The 24488-nt window shown below is 55.8% G+C and overlaps 2 protein-coding genes across 5 annotated transcripts; both read right to left on the bottom strand.

Annotated features, from left to right (window-relative positions):
- Positions 1 to 252: 252 nt before the first annotated feature.
- ISG20 (interferon stimulated exonuclease gene 20) lies at positions 253 to 13745 on the bottom strand. Of its 3 annotated transcripts, XR_013160130.1 has the most exons (5): positions 13501 to 13744; positions 12800 to 13030; positions 2930 to 3130; positions 1263 to 1456; positions 253 to 444 (listed from the first exon to the last, which is right to left on the bottom strand). XR_013160130.1 is itself a non-coding variant. In XM_077122386.1 (4 exons), the coding sequence occupies exons 2-4, from the start codon at positions 13025 to 13027 to the stop codon at positions 1340 to 1342; spliced, it is 546 nt and encodes a 181-aa protein (XP_076978501.1). In that variant the 5' UTR covers positions 13028 to 13030; positions 13501 to 13743; the 3' UTR covers positions 1237 to 1339. The 3 variants fall into 3 exon arrangements, 2 of the variants coding, with proteins under 2 accessions (XP_076978501.1, XP_076978500.1); XM_077122386.1 differs by lacking the exon at positions 253 to 444 and having other exon boundaries at positions 1237 to 1456; positions 13501 to 13743; XM_077122385.1 differs by lacking the exon at positions 253 to 444 and having other exon boundaries at positions 1341 to 3130; positions 13501 to 13745.
- Positions 13746 to 17576: 3831 nt separating this feature from the next.
- On the bottom strand, positions 17577 to 23984 carry AEN (apoptosis enhancing nuclease). Of its 2 annotated transcripts, none has more exons than XM_077124156.1 (4): positions 23923 to 23984; positions 21031 to 21618; positions 19242 to 19442; positions 17577 to 18734 (listed from the first exon to the last, which is right to left on the bottom strand). In XM_077124156.1, exons 1-4 carry the CDS (start codon positions 23980 to 23982, stop codon positions 18522 to 18524), a joined length of 1062 nt encoding a protein of 353 aa, XP_076980271.1. In that variant the 5' UTR covers positions 23983 to 23984; the 3' UTR covers positions 17577 to 18521. The 2 variants fall into 2 exon arrangements, with proteins under 2 accessions (XP_076980271.1, XP_076980272.1); XM_077124157.1 differs by lacking the exon at positions 23923 to 23984 and adding an exon at positions 23733 to 23861.
- Positions 23985 to 24488: the final 504 nt, after the last annotated feature.

The raw sequence follows: 24488 nt of genomic DNA, 5'->3' as shown, positions 1-24488 counted from the left end.
AGCCAACCCACTGCGTGGCATTTGTCTTAGCAGCCAGGAGACCAGTGCATCCGCCTCACCTTGACTGTGTCATCTGTGCACAGGGGTTATTGGAGACACACGTCGCACGGTTGTGACCTCTCTCGGCCTGAGCAGGTGGCCGAGGGAGATGACAGGGGCCGAGGTGCCCCATGCCCTGAGCCTCAGGCCGCGTTGCACGTCACACTCACCTGAAATGTGGGCAGTGCCTGGTCACCAGGGTGGTCCAGGACGAGCAACAGTGGGAACTTGTTAGAAATACATGTTCTCGGACCCTCCCTCGAGCCACAGAGTCCAAAACTGTGGGGGTGGGGGCGGCCATCCAGGGGCTCTGCTGCCTGCTCAGTGGGAGGCCACTGTGCATTTGTACCGGGAGTGTTGACAAAATACCTCAGGTGGTTCAAATGTCCTAGGCATGGGACTCACCTGTGGAGGTGAGGAAGGCAATCCCTGCTCAGGCTCCACACACAGAGATTCTGATTTAGTGGGCCTGAGGCGGGACCGGCATGGGTGAAAACAACACAACTGCACAGCGAGTCTAACACGCAGACCCTTCTCCCCTCATGTCACGCCCCTCCTCGGCGGGCCAGCCCTGGGCAGAGGGCAGCTGTTCTCTTCCCCGGCTCAGCCTTCTGGTGCTCCAGGGAGTAACATCTGGGTGTCAGCAGCTGGTCGGTGCTTAAGCTCAACAGGTGGGGGCTAGGGACTTTGCATGCAACATTCCACAAGAACCCTTTATAGGGTCCCCATTTTACAGATGGAGAGACCAAGGCACAGAGAGGTTAAGCACTTGCCCTAGGTCACACAGCAGAGCCAGGATTCTACCTAGTTCTATCTGACACCCGAGTCTACCCCCTTCGCTTCCTCATTTTTCCAAATGAGAAGAGGGGTGGGTGACTCGCTCAGGGTCACTGGGGGAGTCGCCCCTCATGCTTCCGGAAACTTTGCTTCGAAGCTCACGAGTGCCATGGCACCAATCTCAAATTGGGACGACTGGACCCCAAATGCAGTGCCACCCCCAAGGAATAGTACCGCCTCTCTGTGCATAAACGCAACAGGAAAAGAGGGCGGGTTGCTGATGATGTCATGTGGCCCCTAGATTCCACAGGACTCAGGCTTTGCCCGCCCCGCTGGGACTGAGCAAACGGTGTCCTGCCCATCCTCACCCAGTTCAGAGAACAGAAAGGAAAAGACAAGCAGAGGATCCAATGATGGAGTAGAAAAATAGAGAGCCATTTTATTACCAATGAGACATTTTCCAAAAGCAGGATTGTCGCTGGTCCAGAAGCGGCATCCTCGCCCGGAGGAGCCGTGTCCAGCTTCAGTTGGGGACAGCCGGGCTGGGCAGCCCTCGGCGGGCCCGGATCCAACACGAAAGCTGGTAGAGCTCCATGGCTGCCCTCGCATCTTCCACTGAGCTGTGTCCAAATCGGCTGTCCTGCAGACACAGGTCCAGGGTGGGGACTTGGTGGGTGCAGAATCCCGAGGCCAGGGGCCGGGGCTCTCCCTGTTCACACCCTGACGTCCAGGGCCCATAGGCAGGACAGCAGGTGACAGCCTCCCCGCGCCTCTGCCACCTGGACTCAGTCGACAGCGGGTGGCTGGGGTACCCCCCACCCCCACCCCCCGCTAACCCAGGGTCCAGGTGTGAGGGGGTCTCTGGGCTGAGACTGCAAGGTGCCGACGGCCCGGGGGGAAGGGACTGCTGCGGATTTTCTCTCAGACACACAGAGTGGCAGTTGTGGCTCTAACAAAGTGCTGGGATGGGAGTGGGGGACTCCAGGGGAGGCTTCTCAGGCCAGAAAGGGGCACGGATGAGCTGAGACCAAATATTGCAAGCATTTGGGAAGCATGAAGGTGTGTGCAGTTAAACAAGGGCTCCAGGAAGGGGGCATGAGAGGCGGTGTTAGGATGGGGAGGGGAGGGGTGCTTGGTCCATGCTCCCCAGCCCGTGTGCCCACCCAGAGCTGCCCTGCAACACCCCCTGCTCCAGCTCCTGCTGCCCCCTCCCTGGCACCCCCTCTCCCACCCCTCCTGACTAAGGCTTACCTGTAAACTCAGCTCAGATCTGCCCTGATCTCCTTGCCCGCTACCCTGCTCCCAGGACGGCCCTTCCCTCTACCGACCTTCCCACAGTGTTGGGGGTGACCTGGTGCCCGGCCACGCTCCTCATCAACGAAACTTCCTCAAGGACAGGCTGGGCTCCTGCTCTGCCCTGTCCCCAGCATCAGGCCTGCCTCCCAGTGATGCTCGACGTCAACCTGGAGCGCACCGCAGGGCACCACCTCCCTCTGGCCGCTCGCCCTCCAAGAGCAGCAGCCAGCACCCATGCCAGCACCCATGCCAGCACCCATGCTAGCACCCACGTGCTCTGCCCCAGGGCTTGGCTGGAGCCGCTTTGCTGCAGATCCGCAGTGCTGAGGCACGAGTTCTCAGGAGCTGCGTTTGACCGTGCACTGCTGGGACTGGTGTGTAACGGCCGCAGCTGCCCGGACCCTCCGGAGCGTGGGTTTCCTGCCGCCTCCCGGAGTCCTCCAGCGGGCCTGAGCTCGGGTTAGCACAGGTAACTGGCGCGGCAAAGCAAGAACCGCTGCATCGGCGGAACCGCTTCCCTCCTTGACTTTCATCCTCACCCCTTACCGAGGCTCCCTGCCTCGCCTTTCCAATGCACTCCTTGCTCTCAGAGCCTCATTCCCCAGGATGTCCTTCCTCTCTCACAAGCATGGAGCCCATTGGAAGCATTCTTGGGGCCAGGTATTTGCACTGGGGCCACTGGGGTGATTTCAGAGGACCATGGGGGGAGAAGGACCACCCAAGAACGTCCTGGCCACGGCTCCCGGAGGTGGGGGCTCCAGGCCAGAGACGGCCCCCAGTCCCCAGTCTGGCCAGGCCCGAGGGGCTCGGCACCCACCTGGATGCGCCTGCCCAGGAGACGCTCGCTCAGCACCCGCAGGGAGACCCGCCTGCAGTGGCTCAGATTGGCCTCGCGCTTCAGCCACCGGTCGGTGGACGTGTCGTGGATGGCGTGGCTGCTCAAGTCCTCTTTCAGCACCTTAAAGTCGTTCCTCAGGTCGTGGCCCACCACCAGCTTGCCTTTCAGGAGCTGCAGGATCTGGCCAGGAAGATACACCCATGTCCGCATCGCCTGGGGTCCCCCAGACGCAGCACGGTCATAGCCCCGCCTCCACTCGCTGTGTGACCTCGGGCAAGTCACTCTCCCTTTCTGGTCTTTGACTGTCCAGGACCCGTCAGGACGCCTGCAATTGGGTGTGTAACAGGGATGGTCCATCCTTACGGTGAGCTTACCATGTGCTGGGCACGCGTCTAAGGGCTTCACACACATCTAGTCCTTTAATCCTCTCAGAATACATGAACAAGGGGCCTCCAGAGATGCCTGCTCCCTAATCCCCCCAAACTGCTAATATGTTACACGGCAAAGGGGAATTGAAGTTGCAAGTGCAATTAAGTTGCTAATCACGTGGCCTGAAAATAGGAAGATGAGAAGAGACCTGGGCAGTTTCTCACAAAGTTAGACATAGGCTTGGTTTGTGATCCAGCATCCATGCTCCTAGGTAGCTACCCAAAGATGGTGAAAACCAATCTCCACGCAAAACCCTGCACACAAATGTTTATTGCAGCTTTATTCGTAATTGCCAAAAACTTGGAAGCAGCCAAGACAGCCTTCCATAGGTGAATGGATAAACTGTGGTGCACCCATACGATGGAATATTATTCAGCGATAAAAAGAGAGGAGCTCTCAAGTCATGAAAAGACACAAGGGACCTTAAATGCACATTGCTACATAAAAGACGCCGTAATCTGAACAACCTCTAGGCTGTGTAATTCCATCTACAGGACATTGTGGAAGATGCAAAACTGCAGAGACAGCAACATTCAGCTGGATGGTGGTGATGGCAGCACAATAACGTGGATGCAGCAAACCTGCTGAATCACATGTCTGAGTAAGCTTAAGAGGGGAGGGTTTAGGTGAGTATATGTGACTAGGCTAAGCACTTTAAAAACAACAACCTAGGACGATACAAAACAAACAGTAAACCCTAATGTACGCCACGGACTATAGTTTAGTACAATTATAAAAATATTGTTCAATCAATTGTAACAAAGGTGCCATACTAATGCTAAGGGATATTAATAGGGAAAAACGTGTGTGTGTGGAGGAGGAGATATGGGAACTTCATATTTTCCAAGTGATTTTCCTGTCAACCTACTTCTCTAAAAAGAAAAAAAAATTTTAAAAGACACCCAGAATTTCAAACTTATAAATCATTAAAAAAAAAAAAAAAAAAAAAAGACAGTGGTTGTCACAGGTTTTGTTGCATAGGTGGAGCCCAGGAGAACTTTAGGGCAGTGAGACTATTCTGTATGATACGATATCAGTGGCTACATGACATTAGGCATTTGTCAAAACCCATGAAACTGTACCACACAAAGAGTCCCTGCTGTCAGCTAGGGACCTCAGTTACTAATAATGTACCACTATTGGTTCATCAATTACAGTAAAGGTCCCACACTAAGGCAAGCTGTTACTATGTGTATGACAGGGGGTAAATGGGGACCCTGTACTTTCTGTGCATTTTTCTGTAAATCTAAAACTGCTTCTAAAATAAAGTTTATTATTCGAAAAAATAGGAAAATTATTGTGGAGTATGCATGTGGGCCCAGGGTAGTAACCAGGTCCTTATATGTAGGAAAGGGCAGGGTGATTCGAGGTGAGAGAGCCTCCACCTGCCACTGCCGGCTGTGGAGAAGGAGAAGGGGGGGCCACGAGCCAAGGAGTGGGAACCGGAGATGCCGAGAGGGGCAGTCTCCCGCAGAGCCCAGGAGGGAGCCCAGCCCCGCGGCACACCTCGGTCTTAACACCTCTGACCTCCGGAACTGTAGGAAGATAAACGTGTGTGGCTTCAAGCCATTAGTTCATGGGTTTTGTCACAGCAGTCACAGGAAGCTAATATACCTAATGAAAGAGGGCTCTTTCTAACAGATGTTTTGCAGATGGAAAACTCAAGTACAGAGAAGTGAAATAACTTGCTTGAGGTTATCATGACTTCAACGAGTTTGAAAATTCCTTGGCACTCCACAAGTCTATGCCCCTCCCCTTGAATATAGGCCTGCCTGGAGGACTTCGAAGCCAGACCAGAAAAGGCCACACTGCCTCCTCCCCGCTCACTCTCTTTCCCTCCCTGGGGCAGGTGTCCTGGGAGATTGGAGCCAACACGTAAGAAGTCCAGCCACCCCAAAACCACCGTGCTGGAGAGACCCATGGGAGTTCGTGTGGGTGAGAGAAGCTTCCAGTGATTCTATAGTCCAGCTTTCAAGACAACTCAGCTAACGCTGAGTGAAGCAGGGACGAGCTGTCCCTGCCGAGCCCTGCTCTTTGCAGTTGCATGAGTGAAATAAATACTGACACTGTTTTCATCACCGCGTTCTGCGGTGATGCCCCTCTAGAAAACTGGATCAGCAGCAGAACCGGGTCAGTTTGCTGTCTCTGGCACCTGCTGGCAAGCGCCCCACTGTTCTTCCTCTCCCTCTGCTTAGCCCGCATCCATGGTGTGCCAGGAAAGAGTCTTCTGGAAGGCTACCTCCCTCCCCACGTCCCGCCTCTCCTCTAGGTGCTCAGCAGACTCCTGGGACACCACGTAGTCCCTTTTACACACTCTCCTTTCACACCCACTGGATTACTGCTGCCAAAGAGGGAGGAAGGCAAAGAAGGCTCAGAGAGGTATATGCACTTTCCAAGGTCACAGCGCAGGGAGCTGCGTCCATCCCCCACTGTTCTGTGTGGGGAGGAGGGCTTTGGGCCTCAGGCCACTTCACCAGACCGCTCCCAGTTAATAGGGTTTTGTTCAGGACTTTCTCTGGACAGAGCCCCGTACTTAACTCAGGTTTTGGAGAAAGCACACCTGAAGGATGAAGCGCCATTTCTCCAGCATCAGTGTGCTTACGAAGTCACACTGGGATCCTTGCTAAATTACAGACTTGTATTCGGGAGGCCTTGGGCAGGGCCCCGGGTGGCCCTTTCTCAGCTACTCCCAGGTGATGCGGATACAGCTGGCCTGAGGATGGCACTGAGTAGAGAGGCTTGAACAGGTGACAACATGGGAAAGTCAAAGGGGATGAAGTTCTGACAGAGGGACGCACCTTTAAGACGACTTGTGGGTGAAACTAGCCGGACACAAATGGACAAGCGATGTATGATTCCGCTTATATGAAATCATTAGGGTCAGCAAATTCACAGGCACAGAAAGCAGATTAGAGGCTTCCAGGGTGGGAGAAGGGGAATGTAGAGTTAGCAGTCAAAAGGCACAGAGAGGTGGGCCACGGTGGCTCAGCAGGCAAGAATGCTTGCCTGCCATGCCAGAGTTCCCGGGTTCGATTCCTGGTGCCTGCCCATGTAAAAAAAAAAAAAAGGCACAGAGTTTCTGTTTGGGGTGATGAAAAGGTTTTACTAATGGAAGGTGGTGATGGCAGCTTATCATAAAAATAAGATGATCAAATGTGGTCTTCCGCCTCTACATGGAGGTGCGGAGGTTCACTCAGCCGTCCCTCACCCTACTATTCCAGAAACTCTTAACATTGGTGGAGGAAACATAACGGTCTCCTCCGAGTCTATCACTGAATTGTAGAATTAGAAATTGCTAAAGTTGCAGATTTTAATGAACATACATGTTATTACAATTAAAAAAAAGAGAGAGAACAGCCAGGACACAGACCCTCGTGAAAACGCTCTCTTAGAGCAGGCGCTGAAGGGAAATCCCCTGTGCACCTGCGAGGCAGGTGCAAGGAGGGGAAACGTGCGCGGGTAGCGCAGAGGGAGGGGCACCTGCCGCTATGGGATGGGGAAGGGCGGGGCGATAGGGAGGCGGGGCTGGGCGGTCGGGAGGTGGGGCTAGGTGGGGAGGAGGCGGGCTTGGCGGCCGCGCTCCCAGCGCCTGTCCTCGCGGAGTTCTAGGAACAGTGTGGCCTGTCCCCGCCTGGGGCCGCCCAGTTCCCACGCGGCCCTGAAGGAACGCATCCGCCACCCCAGACTCAGCCTCAGCCGGTCCCAGGCGGAGAAGGGCCAAGTCACATGACGGGGCTTTCCGGGAAATTCGACACTCCCTGAGCCCGAGGGTCCCTGGGTTGCTGCGTTAGGCACTGCTGGACTCATCATGAGACAAAAAAGAGGAGGAAGAAAATAAGTGGAGGTGGCCAAGCAGGAGAAAAGAAGAGCAAAAGGGAAAAGGAAGGATGACTATTCAGCAGAGAATTCCAACAATGCCTCAGGTCAAATGTGTTGGGCACAGGCCAGGGAAAGACCCTGGAACTTGCTATGTTGCTCAAGGATGCCAAAGGCTTTCTCTGGGCCTCAGTTTCCCCCGTTGTAAGGCGAGGGCCTGGAAGGGTGGGCTGCGGGTGGCACAGAGCTCTCTGAGGCGGGCAGAGACGGGAAGAGGTGGGGTCCTGCAGCCCCAGGAGAGGCTCAGCCTCCTGCATCCATCCAAACCCCAGAGACCTGCCGTGTGGCGGGGCCTGAGCCAGGGCGGCTGGTGCTGGTTGCAGCTGAGGTCCCAGTGTGTTCATGTGCCTCCAGGGCCTCCTGTCTGTGCCTCACTCCTCAGCCTCCATGCCTGGTGGGGTTCAGTGTCTTATTTGCAAACTAAAAACGTAGTTGTCCCCCCTCAACTCCAAGTACAGGTGGCCGGCCCACTTGCCACGCCGGGATGAGGGCTAGCACAGCAGCCTGCGAGGTGGGAACCGCGGATCTCAGCGCCTATTCGAGTCTCAGCCTGCGTGTGTCCTTCGCTGAACCTGCCTCGTCGCTGGCTTCCCCCTCCGCTTACACTTTCCTATTCGCGGGGTGCCTTACAGACCCGCATTTCTCAACTTCAGCCCTATTGACATTTTAGAGCCTGATGAGTTGTTGAGGGGCGCTGCCCTCTGCATTGTAGGATATCTAGTAGCGGCTGACCCCATTAGATGCCAGTAGCCCAACTGCTCCCAGTTAGTGACAACTAAAAAAGTTTCCAGGCATTGCTAAATGTCTCTTGGGGAGCAAAATCCCGCCCCACTGAGAACCACTGCTCTAGATAGTGGTCAGGCTTAGATGTCAGAGATAAGACAATTATTTTACATTATTAAAGAAATGTAATCACCACCAAAAAAAAAAAAAAGTGAAAAGGAGATGGGGGGCTGGGGAAAGCCACTCACAGACTTCCCGTCCCAGTACTCCTGGTGCCCTCAGAGGGGCTCGGGGACCTGCAGAGTCTTGCGGGCTGCCCTGGCTGGTTTATCTCTGCGAGCTGGGCCCATTCCCTACACCCACTGGGCTGGGGACACTGCCCGCCCAGCAAAGAGGCTGGAAGGTGAGGGGCCTTTGAAAAATGCAGCATGAAACCTGAGGAGCCCCAGATTCAGCTGAAAGGTGTTTGCCCTGCCTTGTGGGGGTTGGTAAGTGGCTTTTAGGTTTCTGCCTGTTGGGGGGCCCCCAGCACATCCTGGGGTCCTGAGAGCCTGATCTCTTTGTGGTTAAAACATTATGGATGAAGGGCAGGCCACGGTGGCTCAGCAGGTAAGAGTGCTTGCTGCCACGCCCGAGGACCCGGGTTCGATTCCCGGTGCCTGTTCATGTTAAAAAAAAAAAAACATTACGGATGAAGGTCGAGGCTGCACAACCTTGTAAAGGCACTAAATACCACTGAATTGTAGACTTTAAAATGGTTAATTTTCTATTATGTGATTTAGCCTCAATTAAGCTAACAAACAAACATGGTGAATATTGAGTGGGAGTCAAGCCATCTCAGGGGGCCTCAGACAACTTGGTACCCCACGTCCTCGGTCATGAAAACAGGGGGCCCTTGCCCGGTGCCACAGCTTCCCTCGTGTGCACTGCTGGGCCGGTCCCCGACGTGCGGGGCCGATGGAGCACGCGCACCCACGGCAAGCGGTGCGTCTGAATGCCACGACTAAAGCTCTAGAACCAGAATCTGAGTCTCTGCTCCTCCCGGCTTCTTTGGACCTGTCACTCAGCCTTGCTGTACTTTGGTTCCCTCACCTGGACTGTGGGGGCGATGGGTCTAGCTTCCTACCTTCCGGGCTTGTGGGGAGGAGGAAAGGAAGTGTGGGGGGAAATGGCCTGGTGCGGGCATATGGCGTCATTTTACCTTCCCTGTTTTCTAGAGGAACCTACTGAGAGGAACACAGAGAGGTTTAGCAACAGGCCTGAAGACACAGAGCTGTCAGGTGGCACAGCCAGGTTTGGACCCAGGTCCAGCCAGGTCTCAGGACAGTGCAGGCCCCTCGTCCCCGTGCTGCGTGTGCCGTTGTGACCCTGCTGTGAGCGGATCAACAGCAAAGCCGAGCACAGCCCGTGGAGGGCAGAGGCAATTTTGTCCCATGCCGCTGCCAGAACACTATGAAAACCAATGCCACTGCAATCACACAGACATCCGCAGGGCCCCTTCTGTGTGCAAAGCACAAGCTCCATTCTGGGGGCAGATCAAGCATGTGCCGGGAGCTGTGGGAGCTGGTGGAGGGTGTGGGTGGATAGCCAGGAGGGCCTGCGGGGGCAGGGCGGGGCGAGGAGTGGGTGCCGGGAAGGGCATCACGAAAGGGCGCCCCTGCTCTCAGCCTGCCTGTCTGCATGGTAGCATTTTTAGGGGCAGGGCTGGGGTGCTGCAGAGGGTGTGGATTTTGTTGGAGCACAGGCTGGGCATGTGCTGAGCTGGGAGAGAAGGCAGGAAGGTAGGAAGGCATGGGTTTGCAAGGCCATGAATGCTGAGCTAAGGAGACTTTAGCCATGGGAGGTATTTGAAGGAGGGGTGCATATGATCTCAACCAGGCTAGGGGAGATTTCTCTGGATGGGGTAGGAGAGATGGGCAGCAAGCACATCTGCTGCAGCAGGCAGAAATTAAGGGCCAGAAAGTAAGACTGTTGTTTTCAGGCAAAGTAGGAGAGGTGTCTGGGACGTTTAATCTGGGTTACTGCCCTTCTCTCTGCAATGCATGTTTAGTGAACAGAGGCTGCGAGCTGTGCGCTGGGCTTTCGCCCAGGTAACTGCGTCAGCCAGGGAGAAAGCGTTATTACTCCCTGGGCTGGTTTGCTGTGTACTCTGGAAAAGAACTTGTCCTTTTAAGTCACAATAGGTGAGCGGGACCTTTCATTGAGGTTATTTCAACTGAGATGTGACCAGCCCATTCAAGGGGGGTCTTAATCCCTTACTGGAGTCCTTTGTGAGGAGGGTAAAAGACAGTAAAAGCCCAGAGAGAGCTTAGAGAGAAACGCCCCGGGAGAAGCGTGCAAGGACCCACAGGAGCTGAGAGAGAAAGCCACTGAAACCAGACCCGGGAGAGAAGGGCCAACAGACTTGGCCATGTGCCTTCCCATGGCAGAGGAGCCCCAGAGGCCAGCAGCCTTTCTTCAGAGAAGGTGTCTCCCTCTTGATGCCTAAATTTGGACATTTTTATTTTCATTTATTAATTTACATTTATAAATTAATAAATCCCCATTGAGAAAGCCAACCCATTTCTGGTATATTATTTTCTGGCAGCTTTAGCAAACTGAAACTCTTCCCTTTTACCAATGAGAAAACAGGCTCAGGAAGGGTCGTTAACTTGCCACAGACCATATCCATGGGTCAGCGGTGGGCAGGCAATCTGAACCTAAACGTGATTCCGAACATCAGCCTGGTCTCCAGGCCGCCTCGCTCTCTCATCGACTGCGTAGCGGCTGCGCCATGCATGGCCCACGCCAAGCCCTGGGCCTTGGAGAATCGCCAGCTGAAAGCAGAAGCCTTCCTGCTCCACCTGGGTGTTGGCACTCCCTGGCCAGTGCTCAAGGGCGTCCAGGGGGCCGCGGCCAGGCTGGGAGAGGCTTTGTTTGGGGGCCTCCTCTGTCCCCTCCTGTCGCTGCTATGGAGAGTAGCTGGGGTGGGGGCAGGATGGGGACACGCCTTCCACCCTCACTGCTCAAGGGTCTGAGGTGTCCCTGGCCACCCCTCGGCACCTGAGCAGGCCCTGCCTTTTCCTTCTGTTGCCCTCCTCTTCCTGGCGACTCGCCTGTGGAAATCCTAACATTTCCTTCCTTGCAATCCTGTCTGTCCCTGAAGACTCAGGCTCTCGTAACTGCTCCTAAGGGTCTCGGACTCTTCTTCCACTGTCATGTCTTCCCTCACTCCCATCTCCCCTCCACGGCACTCCCCTTCTTGTTTTCCTGAAACTGGTTTTGATCCTGCCATGCTCTTGCTCAAGAATCGTCATCGGCTCCCTATGGCCCAGTGAACTGCACCCACAGATTTTCAAATACCACCAGCCTCATGAGGCCCTTCCAGAACCACCCAGGTGTGCTATACCCCAGGGCTCCCCAGTTACCTGGTACCTCTTGGTACCTCTAGAACAGTGCTGTCTGATAGGAATATAATATGAGCCACATATGTAGTTTTAAAAAATCTAATAGCCATATTTTAACAGTGAAAAGAAACAGGTAAAATGAATTTTAACAATGTATTTTATTTAACCCAATATATCCAAAATATTATCATTTTAGTGTGTAACCAATATAAAAAGTTGTGTGATATTTTACAGTTCCTTTTGTCATGCTAAGTCTTTGAAATCCGGTGTGTGTGTTTTACAGCAGCCACGCGTGGCTGGCGCCTGCTGAACTGGACAGTGCAGCCCTAGAGGTCTGAAGCCTGAGCTGGGAATCCCGGCCAGCCTCCCACATCCTAGGTATCTGAGCTCACATAAGCTCCTTCATCCAGCAAGCCTCGCTTTCCTCCTCCATAATGTGGACATAAAAAGGGAAGCAATAATAATAGCTAGCATTTATCTAGCTTATCTATTGACCTATAAGCTAGGTACAGGTACTCTGCTCTAGGCACTTCCTCAATCCTGACGACAACCCTAGGAAACCGCTACTAATATTTTCCCCGTGTCTGTTTACGGATAGGGAACTGGGTACAGAGAGGTTGAGTAACCTGCCCAGCGTGACCGAGCTGCTAAGTGACGGAGCCTGCTTTCAAACCATCCCTCTCAGCTCGAAGTTAGCAGTTTCCGAGAACCCACCCAGCGGGGCTGTTTTGCGCAGAGCAAGTGGGCTCACAAGCGGCAGCGTCCAGCGCTTACTGAGTGCTCAGTAACTAGCAGCGGCCGCTGTCATCTGCCCTCCAGTGCCTGGAGCCCGGCCCAGCATGGGCCTGAAGAAATGAAATGAATCTGCAGCCAGCAATTCCCCGCCAGCCTAGAGCCCCTGAGCTGGCTTGCCCTTCTAAGCCTTCCCAGAGAACAAACACTTTTGGAGTGGCTGAGTTTTGCTTTCCTTTTAGTCATTTGGATAAATGGAAAGTGACACCTGGAGAAGACAACATAGCAAGCTAAAGGCCAAGTGGGTGAGAAATTGGGGGACCTCGTGCTGGCCGACCTTTCCCTGCGGTGTGGGGTCTCAGAACCAGAGCAGCAGCGGCTCTTGCTGAAGGACCCCCACCAAAGGGGATACAGTGGAGAGGCAGGCCCCAGCCCAGGGTTCTTCTGTGTCTCCCCGCAGGGCTCACCAGGGCCCCCCTGGTGCAGGACTCTCCCCTCTATGGCACTGTAGGGGGCATGACAGGTGGGGCTCAATTTCCCCATCACGACAACAGGAAGCTGGACCCGAGGCCGCCAGGTGCTCTCAGAAGGGAGCCTAAATTGCTGGATGCCCTGGGGGCTCCCCAGGTCTGGTGCCAGGAGCTGGGAAGGGGTGTGAAGGGGCTGCCTCCAGGCACCCCGGGCCTGATGGCCCCTCACTCACCTCTACCCTGGCCACAGCGAACGGCGTGGCCCCCTCCATGTGCTGCGGTGTGACCCCGCTGACCCGGCTCCTGTAGTCGGTGATGTCGCCCTCGGGCCGGATGAACTTGTCGTAGAGCACGGTGCCCCGGGGGTCCACGAGGCTGCAGCGAGCCAGGCCGCTCTCCCGGCTGGGCCCCAGCCCCACCATCTCGCAGTCCATGGCCACCGCCTCGGCGCCGCTCGCCATGCTCTGGGGGGAAGGGAGGTGGAGGGGTGGGCAGGGGCCGGGGGGTCTGGCCCAGGCTGCAGGGAGGGGTGGTGGGCAGACATCACGTATGGCCCACCGCCATGGCCCCGCCTACCCGCACCTCTACCTGCCCTTTGTCACAGCTGCCACCTCAGATACAGTACCCAGAGCAGCCCCGCCCTGGTAGGGGGACCCCAGCCAGACCCTCTGCCCCAGCCCTCCATCCCCCAACACCCTGGCTCTGGAGAACAGGTCAGAGCCCCAGGCTGAGAGGAGAGGTCAGGCAGTGTATGGTCGTAAGATTTCTCACCCACTTGGCTTTGAGTCACCTGAGACAACTTTCCTTGCTAGCCTCGTACCAGCCCCCCCCACCCCCACCCCCGGCTTCTCCAGCCCTGCCTTCCAGGTTCCTCGGGGCCTGGGGAGCCCCTTCCACCACCTCCCCCCCAGCCGCCCCAGCCCTTGACTCTCACCTGCGTCTCCTGTCTCCTGTGCTTCTGTAGCTACTGCCCTTGCTGTTGGTAGTGACTCATCTCCGGGTCTGAACCGGGAATCCTGAGCCTGTTTCGGTTTCTGCTTTGTTATCAGGGGAGGCCCAGGGCGGGGGCCAGGGGGCTGGGCTGCCCCAGCTCCTCAGGCTTCTGGCAGGTGGGGAGCCAGGAAGCCCGGGTCAGCGCTGGCCCAGCTGGCAGGCTCCGAGCCGGGGAGGCGCCCCTCCTCTGCCCCTACCCCCAGCCCCAGCCCCCTTCAGATGACGCGTCCGACATGGATGGAGCAGATTGCAACATCTTCCCTTCCTCACCTTCTGCCCACAGAATAAACATCCCCAGGGTTGGAGTCCAGACAGTGCCCCATCGCTTCTGGGTCTGCCACCAATCTGATGCGCACGCTGCGGGGGCTTCTCCGGGGGCGGGGGCACAGGGGGACAGACTCTTGGGACATTAAAGGCATTACTTGGCAAGGGCAGGAGAGTGGGGAGGGGAGAGCCAGTCCTCATGCCCAGCCCGGGGAAGCCAAGAAGGCAGTAGGAAGCCTTAGGGGCCTCCACAGGTTCAGGGACAACTCAGGAACAGGCCACGTTTCTGTCCTCAAAGGGCTGTCCCTCTAGCTGTGCGGATGCGGTCTGAGGGCCAGGAGAAGCAGGCCTTGAGGAGCCCCCACCCGCTGGGCCACATTTCCTAGTGTCTTTGCTCTCCCAGGCTTGACTTTGAGCTCTTAGGATAGTGCCTGCTACACAGGAAATATTATTTATTAAGTAAATGGATGGCTTACAACTGGGGCAAAAACAGCTTTCAAAAACGCCCATCCTAATGGCCAAACTGAACCGACATCGCCTGGAGCAGACTGTCGTATAGTGTCACTGCTGCGAGTGGGTCCTCGCCGGGATCTGGGGCTGTGGCCGAGGGCCGCCCCACCCATCACTGGGCCCTGCGCGCTGACAGCAGGTGAGGACTGGCGCGTCTGCGGACGCGTGTTAAGCATCGCCGACTCCTATAGGGAGGAAGCCCCACCAGCAGTGTGGCAAGCTTTTGGCCACCACGAGTTGAGTCCCCATACTTGTCTCCTACCCCCAGACCCCCAAGGAATAAGCAGCGATCCATGTGATCCCATTACTGCCAGCTGAGTCTCATGGCTCGGAAAAGAACCGCCACAGATTCATGGCAATTTTGCCAAGTGAGACTTCTGACTTTCAGAGGCCTCAAAAATAAATGCCAATAGTGAACTGTCTAAATGGTAGGCCCTGTCCCTATGAATCTTTCAGTTGGTTCAAGTGTGAGGTGTGAGAAGCTGTTTTTGATTCCTATCCAGAAAGCAAGTTTTGTTTGAATTCAATCTGTTTGGGACTTTTTGGACCCATGAAGTTTTTCGATCCTGACTTAGAGGGAAATGAAGCAAAGTTCCTGTCACTTTACTTGAAAATGCATTTTTAAATAGCCCCTAAAGATCCAAGCAGGTGCTTCTTTCCACCACTCAGGGAAGCCCGGTGCCCTCTGGCGCCTCCCAGCCCGCTGTGGCGGGCAGGCCTCTCCCCCACCCCTCACTGGCCCCTCAGCCTTAGACACAACACAGCCCACCCTCCCGTTCTCTTCCCCAAGGGTTGTGTCTGCTCCTTGGAGTCAGCTCCAAATCTCCTCCTTCAAGTCTCCCTGGCACCAACTCACGCCCTGCCTCTCAACATTGCCCGCCACATTTAAAATTGCATTTCCGGCTGTATTTAAAGTTGCATTTCCCACCATATTTAAAATTGCATTTCCCGTCCCGTTCACTGATTTCTCTACCAATAGCACTACCTGCCACTACCGCATGCTTAACCTGTTGTTTACTGTTCCCCCCCCCCCCCGTTTTGTTCACTGCCAGCCCCCATCCCCAAGAACCCTACCTGAGTCATGCTGAGTTTTTTCACATGTTGAGTGTTAGAGGTGACGCCTCCCAGGATTAATGGGCTTCACCCACCAGCCAGATGAAGCCCACATGCCTCACTGGATCAGGTGACAGCAGAGAAGTGGATGACACTGGGAAAACGTCTCAGCTCTACAAGCAATATGTCCTGCCAGCTGGCCCATCTCTCATGACTGAAGCAGGTACCAAGGCTGTTGCTGTTGTGACCTTTCGAGACGCTAGTACCAAGGGTAGGGCACAGGCCAAGTGCATGACTCACCATGGGGGACAGGGGTCAGAGGTACCACCCCTCCAAGCAACCTGCCCACTGAATTCTAGCTCAGCCCTAGCATGTATCTCTAGAATGTGTATTCTAAATTATATACTATGGGGATAACTCACCAAGACGAAATAACAGTCGTAAATAGTTATGCACCTAATCAAGGTGCCCCAAAGTACATGAGGCAAACACACTGGCAAAACTGAAGGGAGTAACAGATGTCTCTACAATAAGTGGGGGATTTTAACAACCACTCTTCAATAGATAGAACGTCTAAACAGAGGATCAATAAGGAAACAGAAAACCTAAATCATGATAAATGAACTAGATCTAATAGACATTTTCAGAACAGCAGGATATACACATTCTTCTCAAGTGTTCCTGGAACATTCTCCAGGATTGATTACATGCTGGGGCACAAAGTAGGCCTTAATAAGGTTTAAAAGATTAAAATTATACAAAGCACTTTCTCTGACCATAGTGAAATGAAGCTGGAAATCAGTAACAACCAGAGAACTAGAAATTTCACAAATATATGAAGTTTAAATAAAATGCTCTTAATCGGTGGGTCAAAGAAATCAGTAAATTACGTACTATAGATTGAGCAGTATGAAATCACAGAAAAAACAGGTGAATATCAGCAATTTTATGTGGTTCAATTCAACACATTAAAATCCTAATGGATTATACACTATAAAACACATACATAAAAAGAAATTACAGAATGGACTGAAAACCCACAACTGTATGAACTTTGCCTTATCTCAGCATATCATCTTGCCGGCTGCCCCGCAAAGACCAATGAACCCAGCAAGGTCCCGGTCCCCACCCCCGACCAAGGCCTGAGAACTCACAGAAAAGTCAGTTTTACCCACTTTTCCAATTGAATTTTATTTCAGAACAAAGGATTTACAAAAAGCTAATTTAAATCCCAGAAAAACTCATTTTCCCACTGGTACTGGCTCCATCTTCCTGGACCAGTTCAACCCACAAACCAAGGGGTCAAAGCGACGGCTCAGCTATGAGTTGGGGGTCCACTTGGTATTTTAGGAACTCAAAAACAAGTGCCTGGAGCCAGGCCAGAAGGAAGTGACTGGGTCAGCTGCTGGCTGTGCCAACAGGAAGGGAGGGGCCCAGGGACAGAAACCACCTGACTCTGAGCTCAAGCAGAGGTGGCCCCTCCAATGAAAAGCGGAGTAGTGTCATTTCAGTAACATCTCTACCTTCCCACCCCCTGCTTCTCTTCTCAGACTAACACGAAAAACCGCTGATAGCTCAACACAGCAGCAGGACGCTGGCGGGAAGCCAGCAGCACCTGGGGGCTACAGGTCAGGCAGACAGGTAGTGAAACCAAGCTTGGGGGGGGGGGGGACATGCGTCCAGAACCTCGGAAGCTCCACACTCTATTCTGACCCATCACCCTGTGGCCCATTGCTGGAACACTAGGGAAAGAACATTCTGTCCAGGTCAAAGGTCACTGTTTGAGGTTTTATCTGGAAGAGGTTGAAGTTAATCCTTGAAGAATAAATAGCAACTCATGTTGGCAGAGGCTTATTATGCCCTAGGCATTGTGCTAAATGCATTAGCATTTAATCCTCACAGCTTTACCAGGTAGGCTTTCCATTAACCTATTTCACACCGGAGGAAACAGGCTGCAGGGTGCAGTCACCCCTTTGCATGAAGGTCTCAAAGCTAGTAAGTGGCAAGCAAATGGGGGTAGAACCAAGGTGGGTGACTCAAACCCTTGGCTACCCTGACAACCCAGAACTGCCCCTTAGGAAACAAGGAGAGAGGTGGGGGATGAAAGCCAGTCAGAGAACATTTTTAGAAATGAGGAGAACCTAACAAGCAGTGATTGCCAGTCACAGCGTGCGACGGGCATCAGCCTGAAGCGGGGACACTGCAGAGCTGTCAGGGCCTGTCGCAGCCCGAGGCCCCGCTCCTGACAAATAAAGGTCCCCCGAGCCCTTCTGCTCAGGACCTCAGAATTCAAATAGCTGTCTTGCTTCTCAAGCTTTTCCTTAAGAGTTGAGTGCTGGGAAGGGTAGGGGGATTCCTGATTTTGGTCAGAATTAATATGCCAGTCCTCATCCAACTGTCAACCGCTTTTCCTCCTCCCCAAGTTGGGCCTGGTGACCAGATGCCAAACGTGTGGGGGCCACCTCCCAGGGGAGGCCTGGGGCTGGCCTAGCGGGAGGAACTGCGCGTGCCTACGACGAGCCCAGAGTTCTAGCTCAGGGAGATGGGGACTAGAAACAGCTCCTTCGGAGGCTGAACTCGAACTTCCTGGCGTATTTATTCTGAATCCAAAAACAACTCTGGAGGAGGTAGGTGGCAAAAAGAATAGAACTTTAACAAAGTCCCCACACCCAGGTCACTGAGATGAGATGAGGGAGCCTCCAGAATATGAGGTGCTGACACCCCCACCCCCCAGGGAGGGAGACATTATCCCTTAGTGGTAACTGTAGATTGGGGGTGGGGGAAGGCGGGGGACAGTCTGTTGACAGTCCCAGTCCTGCTGGGCCCAGAAACAGTCAACCTGACATTCCCATGGCATCTGTAAAGTGCCACTTGTAAAACCATGTGAGGGAGGAAGGAGCAACCACGGTCCTGGAGAAACGGGCTGTGCTGGGGGCAGAGGGCATCTAGGAGAGAAGAGAGCCAACTGCCCTGCCCGGACGGTGAGTGCCTGCACGCGGCCCTGCCCGGAGGGTGAGTGCCTGCACGCGGCCCTGCCCGGACGGTGAGTGCCTGCACGCGGCCCTGCCCGGAGGGTGAGTGCCTGCACGCGGCCCTGCCCACTCTCTGCCCTCGGGGGCTGGCCAGGGCCTTCCCTCATTCTGTCCCTCCTCTGCTGTCCTGGGCCAGGTCCTCGGGCCAGTACTGGTCCTCCATGTACTGCTCCATGTCTGTGCTGCTGTCAGGATCTCTGTCCTCGGGGGGCTGGGAGCTGCTGGCCGCCTGTTGCTCCCACGGAACCTCCACCAGCCGGTAGAGCTCCATGGCCGTCATGGCGTCTTCTACTGATGAGTGCCCATGCGGGCCCATCTGTGGATGAGAGCGGACACATGCTACCCACAAGGCCTGGGGCTGGGAGCCTGTCACCTCCCAGGGGTCTCCGAACACGCACAAGAACTCAAACCCACAGAACAGGGTGCACAGCCTGGGACAGTGAAAAGCCCTGGGCTTTAGGGTCAGATGGAGCAGGTCTGAACCTCAGGGGAACCCACATCGCCCAACTTCCTCAGCCTCTGTTTTCCCAACTGTGAACCGGGTAAAAATCTCTACTTCGAAGGCTTGTTAGGAAGACCAGATGGGAATTGTGGACGGGAAGCCCAGCAGGAGCCAAAGCCACCGGCCCTCCTTGACCGACGCTCCCACCTCTGGAGGCAGGAGACTACAAGTGCTGGGACAAATCTAGGGAAGACTGGCCTGGAACGCGGCCGGCTGTCAGGTACAGCCTGGGGAGGAAGGGTGGGCCGAGAACGGGGCTGCCTGTGCGTGGGGAGTCTGCGGGGGCAGAGTGGGCCTCCCCAACCCGGTTCCTCCACGCACCTGGATCTTCTTGTGCAGAAGCTGCAGTGCCAGGTCCTTAAGAGAGACGCGCGCCCGCGCGTGGAGACCAGGCCGGCAGAGGAGGCTGGGGACACACGTGGTGTCCCGGGTCTGGCCCCGAGGGTGGACGTACTTGAGGGCCCGGAAGTCGTTGTGCAGTGCGTGCCCCACCACCACCTTACCCTTCAGGAGCTTGAGGATCTGTTGGGGGGGGCAGGAAGACCCCACGGTCAGGCTGGCCTGGAGCAAAGGGCCCGACCATGTGCTCCGGGGGCACGCAAGCTAACCCGAGTCCGAACCCACGTCCCTGTACTTGCAGCTGCACAACCAGGGGCAGAGCTGAGTTCTCCGCCATCTATAACGGAAGCGCCAGCCACATTCCTGGGGAGGCCAAGGACCAGAGAAGATCATGATGGTCAGGTCTCCCGGTTACTTGACACAGGCAACTCCTGCCTGCGGGCAGAGGACTTCACTACCCCTCCCATCCCAGCCAACTCCTATGGGGCTGCAAGTCTCAGCTTCAGGGTCACCCCTCAGGAAGCCTTTCCGGGGTTTCCCCCTCTAAACTAGCCCTGCTACTCTCCCTCGGCATCCTGTTCTCTTCCTCCAGAGGACACTCTCAATTACACACTAGCTCTGAGGATGGACTGCCCCCCACCCCGCTCCCCTGAGTGTACGCTCTGCAAATGCAGGGTGTGGGGATGTGCTGCCCAGTGACGCTCTCACAGGCCAGTGGAGTGCAGCACACGGCAGATGACCAACACGGCACTGGGTGATGTCAACAGAATCGTGCCGCACATTAAGCGACACATCATAAACAGCAGCTCGCATACTATTTGCTTTCAGGATCCTGTACCTTTGCCCCTCTCTGCTGTACTCGGACCTCAGCTCTGTGACCCTGCTCTCCTGCTCAGCTGACCCTCTGTACACACGTGCACACAGGTGCTCCTCTGCGCTCTGCCCAGCCTCCCTCAGACCTCGGGGGGCATGTCCCAAGCAGATCAGCCTGCAGTCTCCTTCTCAAGCCCCCTCTGCTGAGAACAGGTCCCCATTGCGGGCCGCTGGCTCCCTACTCCCTCTGCTGGTAGAGGTTTATCGCTGAACCCAGAGCTCACAGCAGAGAGAAAAGATGCATTTAAGACTCAGGCACATTCACAGCCCCGCCCCACCCACGAGCTGGGGAGGGATTGAGCATACCCCACGCTGCCCAGCGTCTGGGTGGCCCAGGAGACCTACGGAATCAGAATCTCCAGGGGAGGGGTCTGGGGACAAGGGGACTCAACAGTTACTAAGACTTTAGTGTCACCTGTGGTCAAGCACGTTGGGAATTCCCAGTATGGGCCCCCTAATTTGTTTCAGAGAACTGGAACACCAACATGAAGACATATGCCAAATGCTAACTACTGGAGGTGACAGAACTGGGGGGCATACACTGTTTTGTTTTTTTTTGTTTTTTTTTAACAAACTTCATATGGATACATACTACTTCTGTAATGAAAAAGAAGAGTTAAAAATTAAGACATTTAACGCCTGACAGTTGGTCCAGCATTCTTCTATATCCCTGCAATCCTTCTATGCAGGTAGGGCTGGGATTCTTATTCACCATATTCAAAGGAGAAGGAATCCAATGACTGGAGAAATGAAGTAAATTTCCCAAAATCTCTCAGCCCCTAATGGCAAACTGGCGACCCAAACCCGGCCTGCCTCCGCCCTGCCAGCCTGCCTCCGCCCTGCCAGCCTGCCTCCGCCCTGCCGGCCTGCCCCGGGCCTACCCTCGGCCTACCCTCACCTCCTTCTGGGCCTCCCGGAAGGGGATGGCTTTGAGCATGTGCTGCCGAGTGACGCCGCTCCAGCGCGTGCGGTAGTCAGTGACGGGCATCTCGGGCCGGATGTACTTGTCGTAGAGAACGTCGCCGTGGTAACTGACCACGGAGCAGCGGGCCAGCTCGCTCACCCGCCCGTGGGGGCCCGTGCCCACCATCTCACAGTCGATAGCTACACACTTGCTGGGCAAGGGCCCCGTGGCTCCTTGGCTGCACGCCGCACCGCCACACTCCACCCGGGGACGCCGCCTCCTGCTGCGCACAGCTTCCGCACTCGCACTCGGCAGACCCTCCGGGTCGGGCCGGGGGGAGGGAACTGATTCTGAGGGGGCGCTCAGCAGCCCCTGCTCCTGCAGTAAGGCCTTCCGGGCCATGAACCGCTGGTGCTGTCGGCTCCTCCTCTTGTGCTTTCTCCGAAGCGCATCCTTGGCATTCAGGCCGGAGAGGGGTGGGCACAGATACTGGGCAGCCTCGGGGGCCTCCTGCGACACCATCCCAGCTGGCTCGTGGCTCTGAGCAAGTCTTGAAAGGTGGCCTTCCAACAGTGCGGCACCCTGGAGAGAAAGCATGCAAGCCAGGAGGGCTGGGTGAGGGCGGTGCCAGACAGCCCCACGCTTTATCTCAGGGCGCCCAGAATGAGCAGAGGAACTAAAAGCAGGTGCTGCTCTTCTGCATCCTCCAAAAGCCCTTTGGAACAGTCCCTTCGTCTACTGGGCTCCACAGGATATGCCACGCCGTGGGCCTCTAGGATCCCCCAGCTCTGTGCCACGCACTGGACAAAGAACCACTACCAAGAGTTCAGTCTGTAGCCACCGAGGCAGAAACGTTACCAGAAAGCATGCTAAGGGCCGAGGGAGAGGTCTAGGGAAGCAGAAAAGGCAGTATGACAACTGTGGGGAGGCTTCCTAAGAGGTTACATGTGCTGCAGATCAGTCACTCTCCAGGTGGAAGGGAGAGGAGGAGTTAGTCCCTCGCTAGTGGCAAAGGCCTGGAGGAGGGACCCAGGATGGAGGGAGGAGGGAAGAGGTTTCTGAGGTGTGAAGCACAAGTTGCACCACGGGCGGGAGGGCAGGGGCTGCTCCTTTCCCCTTGTTTTGCTTGGTCTTTTGTCCCCCTCTCTGGTGGTCCTCCTATCAGCCACTCCACAAGCTTCCCCTACCCTAAACTAGTCTCTGCTGGGCAAGTGAGTGAAGGTGCCCCAGACCCTGACCCAGGACATTTACAGCCTACCTGGGGAGCAAAGAAAGTCACCCCTGTGTGCTCTCAGCACAACCAGAGAAGAATTTATCACACTCTTCAAGCTAGATGGTTATGTACAGTCGACCTCTATCACCAGTAAATCAGAGCCCATTTGCCCTGCCACTTCCCCAACAGCCAGCCTAGGAAATGGCACACAGCAGACCCTGCTTCAGAAGTGTGCGAAGGGAGCTTAAGTCAGGTTGCTATTTCCCAGAGAGTAGAGTTGACCGCCTGGTTTGGTGGGAAGAGATTAGCTGGGCAATTATACAATGTGCTCGGGATGGGAGCAGAGGGATGCCTTCCCACTGCTGGTGAGGGGAGGCCTGGCAGTGGAAGAGGCACGCTGAAGGGTTCCAGGAAGGTCTACTGGGTAGCCCAGGAAAGGAAGGGCATTCAGACAGAAAACACAGAGGCAAAGCATACCATAGTGGGGGGGGGGGGGGGCACTGAGTTGGGTGCAGCAGCTGAAAAGCAAGGAGATGGGGGTGAGGGGAGGGGTGGAGCAGGGCCAGTGACAGGGAATGATCCCGGAGGGTGGGTAAACTGGGGCATAATCCAGAGAATGATGGGGAAGCACAAGATTTTTAGGGAGAAAGCAACAGGCTCACAACGGCCTTATGGGGAGAGTCTGGAGAAGATAAGAATGTGAGCAGAGATTAAGAGAAAAGGGAAAGGGAATGGGGAGAGGAGTGGTGAAGTGTCAGAGTCTGGTGACAGGGTGGTATGGGGTGAGGTCAGCATTCGCATGAGCAGGGCTTGGGGTGCCTGGAGAAGGCCCCATGAACCACCCTGACTGATCCACCCTCCCTGCTTGTTCACCCCTTCTCCCTCTGAATTTATAACCACCTTCCTCAATATAGCCAACTCACTGATCAGGGGTGACAGAATGCAGACCCTCAACTTGCCTCAGCCCAGCAATGGGAAGGACAGGACCCTAAAGGAACCAGGAAATCTGAACAGCCAGAGGCTGGGGGCTACCAAGCAAATGGCCGGTGAGGAGGCCGCAGGGTCGGGGGCTCTCTGCGCTCAGCGGCGAAATGGACTGCGCCAAGTCACCGTCCCTTCGGCGTAAACGGAGGGTGCTGATAGGACAGGGGCTTCCCTGACGCACTCAATTACCAGAAGAATCGGGACGGTTGTTTACAGCGCCCGTTTCCAGGCCCGGCCCCGCTGCCTTACGGCCGCTTTTGGGGGCGAGGCCTGAGAATCTGCACTCTGAGCCCGAGCGCCCCCCCGCCCCATGATTTTAACCATCGCCCCAGTTTGGGAAAACTGGGCTCGAGAAAGGCCCCTTGTGCGATTAAAAAGTAGGAGGGTCGGGAAACTTGGAGAAGAGCTCGGGGCGCTCACGCCCTCGGGCCGCGTCCGCCCAGCGCTGCCCGTGGGAGGCCGGCCTCGCCCAGGGAAGGGCCGCGCGTCGCTCACTTACCGGCCCGGCGAGTCCCGCCGCCCATCGCCGCCTCCTCAGGCCCGGGACCCCCGAACAGGCCGCAGAGGGCGGAGAGGCGGCGCCGGAGGCCCGGCTTGCAGCCCCACAGGCCCGGACCCCACGCGCGCGGCCCCGAGGCCCCGCCCCAGACGCCCTGACCCGCGCCCCCGCGCGCGGAGCCCGAGCTCACCTGCCGCCCGCGCGCCGCTTCCGGTCCGCACGTGGCTCCCGGCAGCCGGCGGGGCCACATGCCCGGGCATGCCCGGGGTTAGCTGCCCGCCTATTGGCTCCTGGAGCGACAGCGCCCGCCTAAGGCCTCCTCCGATTGGCCGGGAGCCTGCCTCGAGCTGGTTGGCTTAGACAACCGGAGGGGCGGGGATTCCTTAAAGGGGCGTGACCTGTGTCCGGAGCCCACCGAGCTGGCGGGAAATTTTAAAGGACCCGGAAGGGAGCGTGTGCACCGCTCGTCCTCCTGGCTCCGGTCCCTCCCGCCTCTTTGGACGGGATGTGGGCTTCTGTGAGCTCCCTGTCCCGAAAGCCGAGTGACTCACAGAGTACATACACTTCTGCAAAATGCGGTTAATCACCCCCACCTACCTCGCAGGTTGTAGGGATTCAGTGACATGATACCCGTGATGGGAACTACAGGAAGTCAGGTTTGCTCCTTCGGCGCTCGTCTTTATCAAGTCTCTGTCACCGGCTGGACACCGAATACACTGAACAACCTCAGTCCTGACCTCAGTTGCTCAAGTCTGG

The sequence above is a fragment of the Tamandua tetradactyla genome, chromosome 12 (genome assembly GCF_023851605.1).
Source record: "Tamandua tetradactyla isolate mTamTet1 chromosome 12, mTamTet1.pri, whole genome shotgun sequence".
Taxonomy (NCBI): domain Eukaryota; kingdom Metazoa; phylum Chordata; class Mammalia; order Pilosa; family Myrmecophagidae; genus Tamandua; species Tamandua tetradactyla.
The sequence above is the reverse complement of the archived record's forward strand: the minus strand, read 5'-3'. Positions and strand labels throughout refer to the sequence as shown.

Excerpts from the sequence above, each read along its gene's own strand:
- AEN (XM_077124156.1), bottom strand. The coding sequence starts at position 23,982 with ATGTGGCCCCGCCGGCTGCCGGGAGCCACGTGCGGACCGGAAGCGGCG. Across the intron at positions 19,443-21,030 it reads TCCGGGAGGCCCAGAAGGAG|ATCCTCAAGCTCCTGAAGGG; the intron begins GTGAGGGTAGGC and ends CCCCCCCAACAG. Across the intron at positions 18,735-19,241 it reads TTCTGCACAAGAAGATCCAG|ATGGGCCCGCATGGGCACTC; the intron begins GTGCGTGGAGGA and ends TCTCATCCACAG.
- ISG20 (XM_077122385.1), bottom strand. The coding sequence starts at position 13,027 with ATGGCGAGCGGCGCCGAGGCGGTGGCCATGGACTGCGAGATGGTGGGG. Across the intron at positions 3,131-12,799 it reads TCGCTGTGGCCAGGGTAGAG|ATCCTGCAGCTCCTGAAAGG; the intron begins GTGAGTGAGGGG and ends CTTCCTGGCCAG.